General features: G+C 45.2%; 1 protein-coding gene across 7 annotated transcripts in view; it reads left to right on the top strand.

Annotated features, from left to right (window-relative positions):
• EGFLAM (EGF like, fibronectin type III and laminin G domains) overlaps positions 1-9,846 on the top strand; it is a 172,621-nt gene that overhangs the window by 135,736 nt on the left and 27,039 nt on the right. For all 7 annotated transcript variants that reach the window (XM_007467614.1, XM_007467616.1, XM_007467620.1 and 4 more), the window contains 3 exons: positions 2,908-3,033; positions 4,159-4,402; positions 7,927-8,038. In XM_007467614.1, the coding sequence (XP_007467676.1) occupies positions 2,908-3,033; positions 4,159-4,402; positions 7,927-8,038 (482 nt within the window). The remainder of the gene's footprint in view (positions 1-2,907; positions 3,034-4,158; positions 4,403-7,926; positions 8,039-9,846) is intronic.

Raw genomic sequence — 9,846 nt, 5'->3', positions numbered from 1 at the left:
AAAAAAAAAAAAAAAAAAAAAAAAAAAAAAAGAAAGATGTTTTCAAATGCAGTTAATAAATATACATGATAGGAAAAAGTTATATTGAAATAAAGCTATATAATAAAGTTCTGTTATTATAGTAATGTATATCCTTCTTTATAAAGCACTAAAGAACAGGATTCTTCAATGGTGGGTGCAATAACGACCATGCTGTCAAAGGAGTGATGAGAATAAATGATGTTTTGAGATACCCGCAGCAAATGGAAAGTGATTCACCCCATTCTCAGGTCCATTGGGCACAATTCACAAGAACTGCTAATACTGGAGATTCGTTACCTCCATTAATAAGTAAGGGAAATAGTCAGGTCCAGTTAGAGATCATGGAAAATAAAGATAAAAGTTTTTCCCCATCAACGTTCATGGACGCCTTGCTCTAGCTTATTCACGCCCACTCAGTCCTCCCCAGCTTCAACCAGTGCCATGTTTGCGTGACCCTGGACCTTTCTGATTCGGGAACCCTGCGGACTTCTCTCCTCCTTTCAAAACCTGAGTCCAGCAACCCTCCAGGCCCCATGTCTGTACTTCCTGTGCTGGGGTTCTGCCTTCCACTGCAGAGCAAAGCTGCTCCCCTGAAGCTGTGAGTGGTTCTTTCTTTGCAGACACCTGCTGGACCTCTCAGCGGTATTCACTTGACTTCTCTCTTGGCTTTTGCTTACCCTGAGCTTCTGGGAACCCACCTTGTCTGGGTCCTCTGTGTCCTTCATCTGTTCCCCCTTTGTCTTCTCTGCCAGTTCCTCACCCTCCTTCGGTGCCCTGGGATTTCCAGGGGCCCTTCCATCCTGTCCTCTCAAGGAGCACATATGTTCTTGGTATCAGGGTCGCTCCTACCTTGCTGCGGCCCCTCCAGCCCTCACCTGTGTGCAGGAAGGGCTCAGCAGCAGTTATTTCCACCATCACCTTATGCTTAGGTTGAACGAAAGCCAGCTGCTCTGCTCATTGGCAGCCAGGTCCTGTTCGCAGCTTCCCTCGTTTCCTTTCTCTTGCCACTCTCCTTTCGGTCTTCCCAGCTAGAAGCCTTGAGGTTATGCTGGAGTCTCCTTCCACCTTCAGCTTCTAGAATGAACTGGCTACTCCTGCTTGCCCTCTGCGCCTTTGATTGTTCATTTTCTCTCCATTTCCTCTGCGAGCACCCTCTCCAGCTGCAGTTTACCTCCCCGTAGGATTTCTCTCCTCTTTCCCACCCCCATAGCTCACAATCTATCTTGCATACCATTGCCAGCACAGTCTTGCTGAAACACTGCTTTCATCCAGTAAACATCTCTGGCTGGCTTTCAACACCCCTCCCCGTCAACTCCCACCTATAAAAAATAGTTACAAAGCAAATTTGTAAACTAATTTTTCCCGTGTGTATCTAAGATAAGCCAAGGACTCCACTTCTTCCTGTGGGACCAGCCCTTCTCTGAGAAAGCCTCCCAGCCCACCGAAATCGGTGGAGCACGGGGACCTGTGAGAGTTTGGCTCTCTAAATTCAAGTTGGCCTCTCTATGGAGGCTGTGGCTGCTGGCAGTGCTCTCAGGGCTGTGGCTGAAAAAAAAAAGAGACCACCGTCACTTCTGCCTGAACTTCCAGTGGCCCCCAGCTGGAATTCATAGAGGCCAGCCCACCTGGCTGGAGAGGCAAGCCATCTGGAAGGGCTGTCATTAAATTCTGTTATCAGCTCCTGGAGTGGGTCTCCTCTCCTGGGTACACGGTATGCCAAGCCCTTCCCCCTCCTCCTGAGGAGGCTTTCGGAAAAGAAACGACTGGATCCATTCAACAAAAACAGATGACTGATGACGAAAGGATGAGAGACTCACCTGTTGAGATGACACAATCAGGCCACAGGGGTTCCTCATCTCACGGCGGTGGAGGGGTGTAGGGGTGTAGGGGGGCGGCTACCAGCTCCCACAGGCGTCACATTGGAGACTGTGCGATGCAGAGCTGGACCCCTCGTGGCTCAACCAGAGATGCACCCCTTTGCCTCCATCCCAAGAAAATGGGCTTTGGACTCACCTTTGTAGTTCTGGGCCACGTTGTGGCCCATCTGCCTAATTTATTTCTTATACACAAGGAGAAAAGGAAGAGCAAAGGAGCAGAAGAAAAGCAGCCCAGGAAAAGTCAGTTTGTTTTCACTTCATCTGGTGACCTACACTTGAAAATGACCAAGTGTACCCTTCACGGGTCTCTCCGATGTGTGTTTGGTAGAGAGAACTAACCCATCTGATGTTGAACCTTTCAGCACTTTTTACTTCCGGTCACCTTGCTGTCCCTCATAAGACTGTAACCTTGAGTTTAGAAGTAGAGATTCTGGAACCCCCTGCTAAGGTATTATGGAGCCCCCCCCACTCCCCTCCCTGCTCCAGACAGACAAGTTGACAGTCCAGGGCAGTTAATAAGCTTCGACAAGGCTCCTTACCTCCTCCTGTGCTTATCTTGCTTGACCCAACGTTCAACCAAGAAGGCGGGCAGCACTTAAGGTAATTGGGGCCAAACAAATGAGAATGCTTTTAACATAAACACTCTGCTGACATTGGAGGGATGGTAACACACTCTTGTGAGAACAACAGCGAGATGAGTTACAGGCAGAAACAACTCTGTCATCCCTGTCAGTGGTCATAAAATTGCCCAGTTATTTGTTATTTGATTTACTGTGTCCGCCATGTTTTAAAGCATCCCTGTGGCCCTTCATAAAGAGTAAACCAAAATCAAATTAAAATGAAGGGAAGTTCCACTTATCCTGAAAGCTGCTTTGCAGTTGTGCAGAGGAGCAAATCAACAGGAGTGGGGCACGAACTGTATTTGTTCAGAATCGTGAGCTGTGGGCGTGCTCAGTCTTGGACTGGCTCACGTGATGAATTGGCTTTGTCATTCCCATTCTGTATTTAGGGGAATGCAGCAGTGGAATCTGCGATGAAGCCTCCTGCATCAATGGTGGCACCTGCACAGCAAGCAAAGCTGACTCCTACATTTGCCTCTGTCCCCTGGGATTTAGAGGTCGACACTGTGAAGATGGTGAGAAAGAAGCAAGCTGATGGCGATTTCTGTCTGCATTGTTAATTCATGTTGATGTAATTTTTCATCAATGTACTTTTAGCAAGGTCCCATATATTTTTATGGGATTAATGTTGCTTTGTTGGGAGGGATGGGAGAATCTTTTCTTTAACCAGGTTGGAGTGTCTTCAGGTGTCAGAGTGGCAAACCAGCCAAAGACAAGTTCTCTTTAAGATGTTCCTGGGCCAGGCTTTGGTGGGCTCATCTTGGCCCTCACATAGCTTTGAAAAGCCTATATTTGTGTGGTTTGTGTCAGAATTTGAAGCATTCACAGCTCAGGCTCCTTAGAATATCTGATGGTTTCAGAGAAAATGTTGGGAAGGTACACACAGAAACATTAACAATGTGATGTTTCTTTCTCTTTGTACTGTTCTGCTGAATTATTCTACCTCTCAATACTGTATATATTGATTATATTTATATATATACACATATATGTATACATACATGTAAACACACACGCACACACAAATACACACATATAATAATGGAAATTTTGAAAGACTTAAAAGGTTTTGGAACACCCAAACAGCATTGAACATGTTTTAACTTTTCTGCCAGTGGTTCAGATTTGGCCCTAAGACACCATCCCGGGGAAAAGTGTTTTTTTTAACTCTGTATAATCTCAAATTTCTCGTCACCTAGAAGAGGGCGTTGTGAGTCAGGGTAAGCCAAAGCTGTTACACACCATCCTCGTATTTCTGTAGCCTAACACACTAACGGTTGATCTTTGCTCACATCACTGAAGGTCAGTGGGAGGAGTGTGCTCTGCCCCACGTAGTCATTCGGGGGCGCAGACGCCTGCCTTCTAGTGGTTCTGCTGGCGTCTTAGAATCCTCCGCGGATTCCTGCATCCAGCCAGCAGGGGAAGAAGAAGGAACAAGTGGAGGATGGAGGGAAGCCTTAGGGGCCAGACCTGGAATTCTGTGTACTACTCCCACCCACATTCCAGTGGCCAGAACTCAGCTACGCCACCCACCTATCTTCAGAGCAGCTGAGAAATAGAGTTTAGTTCTGTACCCAGGAGGAAAAGAAGATGCTGGTTCTGGCACGGAGGGATTTCTAACCACGTGCTTGTTCTTTCAGCTTTCACCTTGACCATTCCTCAGTTCAGAGAGTCTCTGAGGTCCTACGCTGCAACACCCTGGCCACTGGAGCCCAGGCATTACCTTTCCTTCATGGCGTTCGAGATCACGTTTTGGCCTGACTCAGATGACGGCGTCCTCCTGTACAGCTATGACACGGGCAGCAAAGACTTCCTGTCTATCAACATGGCAGGGGGCCACGTGGAGTTCCGCTTTGACTGCGGCTCTGGGACTGGTGTTCTCAGGTAAGGGCTGAGACCGTCAGGGTCCCCCTCCCCTCAAAAGCCAGTCAACAGTCACTTTGAAGAAAGACAAATTTGTCATCTACCAGCTTGCTCTCTTCCTGTCTTGCCTACACAGTTATCTTTTCTGAAACCTGTCCTGATTCATACAGATGACGTGCTTCCCAGAGATCATGCTCTCCTACTGGCAAGGTTTCCTCTTCTTGAATAACTACCCAGTCCTCTCCACCTAAGATCATGCAGCGCAATCAGCAGAAACGTGATAAACTGTCAATCAGCACCTTGCTCAGAGCATCACTTAGTGGGCAAATATATGACAACTAGTTTAAAAAGTACCAATAGAAATGTAATGAACAGAAATTTCCTTGGTGACCTCACTTTATTTATTTATTTATTTTGTCCATTGGAAGTAGTGTGTATCAGAGCCACAATCACTTAAAAACAAAGCTTCCCTGGTGGCGCAGTGGTTGAGAGTCCGCCTGCCGATGCAGGGGACACGGGTTCGTGCCCCGGTCCGGGAAGATCCCACGTGCCGCGGAGCGGCTGGGCCCGTGAGCCACGGCCGCTGAGCCTGCGCGTCCGGAGCCTGTGCTCCGCAACGGGAGAGGCCACGACAGTGAGAGGCCCGCGTACCGCAAAAAACAAAACAAAACAAAACAAAACAAAAGCATCAAATTATTATTCATCTGCCCTATTCCCCACAACCGTCCTATTGATAGGAGCTTAACAAGTTGTTTCCATTAGATTAAGAGGATTTCAAAAGGACACCGACTTCCTCACCAGCATTGAGTGACCACACTGTGGCATTACATTACACATGCTCATACGTGAATAAATACATAATTATCACGTAATCATTCATTGCTATGCATCAATAGATTGGGGTGGCCTCACTTTAAATTTTAACTTTCCTCTTGCTTTATTTCTTTGGTGGCAACTAGTTATTTGGCATGGCTCTTATTATTCTCCATATAGAGAAGCCGATAGCAAATCACCAGCAACTGCAAAGACCCTTCCCTGACCAACGTGCTGGTGAAGGCTGTGTGATGACTGGTTTCAATAGCATGGAGTAACTAAGTGCTTCTAAAGCGCTTGCTGGTGTCTGCAGGTTGGGTTCTGGGTTATCAAAACTTTCCTTCTGTTATCTAGTTTGTACTATTCATTGTCTTAGCAGATCGATTGTTCCCATACAGTGTGGCAGCATCTTTGTGAATCCCTCAGAGCCTGCAGTTGGGAGGTGCAGATATTTTTCCTACTTGTTTATGTCTCCCTCTTCTCACTGTGTTCCTCCCATGGTAGTTTTTACCTTCAAGCGGGAGGCCTGCTAATCTAATGCAGGCATGCCTCTTGTTCCTACATTTGGCGGATTTCTTCGCTTTTGAAACACACTGTGGTGTTTTGTTCAACAGTGCCCTGCAGCAGGAAATCGGTTAGTCTTTGTTGTTGTTTTAAAGGAAATCGTGGGCTGTGTTGAATCACAATTCATATTGCTAGACTGTCATTTCTAGAAAGAGTTTGTCGCTGAGATCTTATAGCCATGCGTTGCCCTTAATTGCTGATCATTTTTCATGGCTGATGGGAAGTGCTTACTGCATTAGATTTCAACAATTCTTTAAAAGGACAGTTCATTTTTGTCCTTAAGAGCTGAATTCCTACACATCACTGAGCCCTCCCACCTTGGGGAATGGACACTTTTGTACCTCTGGTTAGGCAAGAACATCCTATGTCTCAAGACAACTTTGGTGGGTATTTAATTGATTCAATTTACATATGATTATGCAAAACAGTCTAAGCAATTCACTTAGAATTATTTGTCAGTTCAAGAAAGGAAGACTCCTTGAATATCACCTTGTACTTTCAAATGGCCTCTTCCTGGAGGAGGAATGAACAGAAAGGGCTGGGGAGGGTCAGGGCTCATCAGCCCTCCTCCTGCACAGATTGCCCCCTGCCCCCTGCACCTCAACAGTGGCAGCTCCAGCTATGGGGTCACAGTGGAACCTTAGAAGTCCAGCATTTCCCTCGTTCATAATTCTGTTTCTATTTTTGACAAGAGGTGTTTTTCTTTTTTTTTTTTCCACATAAGTTATTGCTTCCCTGCCTGTCAGGAAAGGCTCCTGGAAAAAGAATTCTTTAGTATTAGGTGTGATGAAAAGGAGGCAAGAACTCAGAGATTCCAAGGAACAGACCACCGTCTGCTCCCCTGGGCCATCCCTTCTCCAGTGTAACTGACCACACCGATCACGGTTAGTGTTTCAGACGGCGCTTTGGAAGATGTTTATTCTGAAAACCAGTTCCAAGACTTCCTGCTTCATTAAGACAGTTCAGTGAAAGTCTCAACTACAGGAAGCTGCGGAATTGGCCAAATCATTTTAACTTTAGGAAAAGGATAAGGTGGTCTGAACTTGATTCAAAAATCGAGACAACTGCAGTGAGCTCATAATGGCCACAGTCAGTAACACTCTGATGAGGGAAGCAGCGTGTCGACGGGGAACGACCTCTACGCAACAAGAACAGGCTCAGGCGCCGTTGGTTATTATGGAGATGGGCTGCTGAACAAGATCTTTATTGCATATTGATTGAGCCAAGGTGATTAAATTCTAATTGCTAAGGACAAATGGCAAAAGCATTCTCCAGAGCAAAAAATCAAGTGAGCGGGTGGAGACCTTTCAATAATTGTGCCCATTGGTATTCCTGGTGGGTTTCTAAAGATGATCCAGGACCAAAAAATAATTGGGAGGTTCAGTGAAGGCCAGGAACTATAGAGACATCTTTAGAAACACAAATGCAATACTTATACCCTTTTACACACCTCGCTGTAAAATGGAACATGTAAAACTCTTATCAATATCATTTAAACTTCAAGTGTTTCCATCTTGAATTAATAATTGAACTTGTAAAGTACTTTTAATCCTCTTCACAATATCAGACAACATGGAAACTGTCCCCCCAGTATTTTATTATGAAACATTTCAAACATACAGAAAAGTTGAAAGAATTGTACAGTAAGATCCTTATACCCACCACCTATAGTCTACAATTAACATTCTACTGTATTTGCTTTATCATGTATCTATTTATCTGTATATTCCCCATCCATCCATCCATCCATCCATCCACCCATCTTATTTTTTATGCATTTCAGAGGATGCTACAGATATCAGTACATCAAGGAATCTGTTTTACATCATAGCCTATATAATTTTCTCTTCTTCAAAGCTTGTATGCAACTCTGATCACACTTTAGCCTCATGTCACCCCTCATCTTGAAAACCAGACTAATCCTACCCCCATTTCAGACTTGTTGTAAGGAATAAGTAAAATGATAAGTGAGATGCTTACTCCTCCCATGAAGGGGTCCAGTAAATGGAGCTAGCACTGCTGTGTTTACCAAGAAAGAGAGAAGGGTTTTCTTTTTGCTGAAGGGAGTGAGGTGCCTAAGGTTGGCACGTTTCATGTGAGCCAGATTGGTGGACATTATTTCTAACGCCAGTGGTGCTAACCCATGCTCAGTTTCCTTCCTTCAACAGGAGTGAAGAGCCCCTCACCCTGGGTCACTGGCACGAGCTGCACGTGTCTCGCACAGCGAAGAATGGTATCTTACAGGTGGATAAGCAGAAAGTAGTGCAGGGAATGGCGGAGGTAAGAAGGACGTCACCTCCTGATGGCTTATGTGAGTGGGGTTACTATTTCCTTCCTGTCTTGGAGATGAAAGTGGCAGCATAATGATTAAACACAGTGCCAGTTTACCTGGGCTAACAACCAAGCTTCCCACTGGGCAAGTTACTTAACTTTGCAATTCCTCAACTGTGAATGGGGATGATAATAAGAGGGGCCTCATAGGGTGGTTGGAAGGATGGAGTGAGCTTATACAAATGTAGCGCTCAGAAAAATTGCCTGGCTACCTCCATGCCTCCCAACCTCTGCCTTTGCTCATGTTCGTGTGTAAGGAAGTTCAGAACACAACTCCAAGGCAGGGCCAGAGATGGGGTGGTCGCACAGCTGACAAGGACACAGACTCTGAAACCAGACTCACGGGGCTCAAAATCTAGCTCTATTCCTCACCAGTAGTGTGAACTCAGACCAGTCACTCGATCTGCCGAGTTGGTGTTTTTGCATCTAAAAAATGGGGTAATGGTGACACAATAATGATGTCTTATAGAGTTGTGAGAATTAGAATAACTGTATTTATAGAACACCACAGAACCTGGCATATGATCAGCACTTTGTAGCTTTACTTATTGTTAATAGTGTGCTATCATAATAGCCTCAAGAGCTCAGAATTTCCACTCAAGTTTATAACTTTCATCCATGATTTTATTTCCAAGGTCATGTTCAAAGGAAAATGACATTTTTAAGGAGCGATAAGAGAGAATTGCTTTAAACTATAACTTACTGCGATTCTGTACACGTACGAAGTTTATAGACCCCCTAAAACAGAGGGGACTTTAGATTTGCCAGGATGTTCATTACAACAGTTTTCATTTTGTGCATCACAGATTTAAAGGGGGCATTGATGAATGTGGGTGTTCTGATAAGAAAATGAATTGATAGAAAAAAGAAAAAGAAGGAAAAGGGACTCTTGGTGGTAAGAGGGATTTGGTTGAGGAGGACAGAAGAAAGGACACACATGTCAAGAAAGCAGCTTTGGGGACAGCAATGGTGGGTGGTCCTATCAGAACCAAGGACCTCCTTGGGAATTAGAAGAATCAGAAACTGGGCTCTGCTTCAAGAGGCGAGTACCTTAGAAAATATCCCATATATATTTGTGGAAGGAAGGAAGGGAGAGGGGAAGGGAGGGAGGAAAGATGGAAGGAAGAAAGGAAAGCAGGAGAGAAGGAAGGAAGACGAATAAAGGAAAATGGATTTTAAAGGGAGAGCGGGAGTCACTTCTTGTACAATCCAGAAAACTAACAGCTGACTTTAGTCCAAGACAAGATTAGAAGCTCACAAGCATAGATCTGACTGTGTGTTGACTTAATAATATAAATTCAAAAAAGCATTGTATCGCTTTAGGCTCTAGTTACCAACATCTGTAAAACAGTAACGAAAACTTAGGATGGGCGTGTTTATAAATAGTGGGCTTAAGGCCTTTGATTCCAAATAAGGAACCCTTCAGGAGGCAGTATTTCCCATTGGGATCGTACAGTGAAGAGGTAACACAAAGGTAGAAAACACACCTCGGTTCTGTTGCTACCACGCCAGGGAATGAGAGTTAGACAATATGGTAAAATTGTGTCCTCCCTATTGGCTATTTGAACGGATGGAGCTGACCGGAGGGCTGCCCACCTGGAAAGCAGTATAAACATGTGGGAGGGAAGGCGTGGCTGTTCTGTGTGCATTTGAGTGTGGTTCTTGTGAGGCTGCCTTGAGACAGGAGTGGGAAGGCCCAGTGCTTGATCTCCAGGAGTTAAACCTTAATCAGATCATCCCGCAGGGGTCTCTGCCCC

This window comes from Lipotes vexillifer, unplaced genomic scaffold (assembly GCF_000442215.2).
Source record: "Lipotes vexillifer unplaced genomic scaffold, Lipotes_vexillifer_v1.1 scaffold1432, whole genome shotgun sequence".
Classification (NCBI taxonomy): Eukaryota; Metazoa; Chordata; class Mammalia; order Artiodactyla; family Lipotidae; genus Lipotes; species Lipotes vexillifer.
The sequence above is the reverse complement of the archived record's forward strand: the minus strand, read 5'-3'. Positions and strand labels throughout refer to the sequence as shown.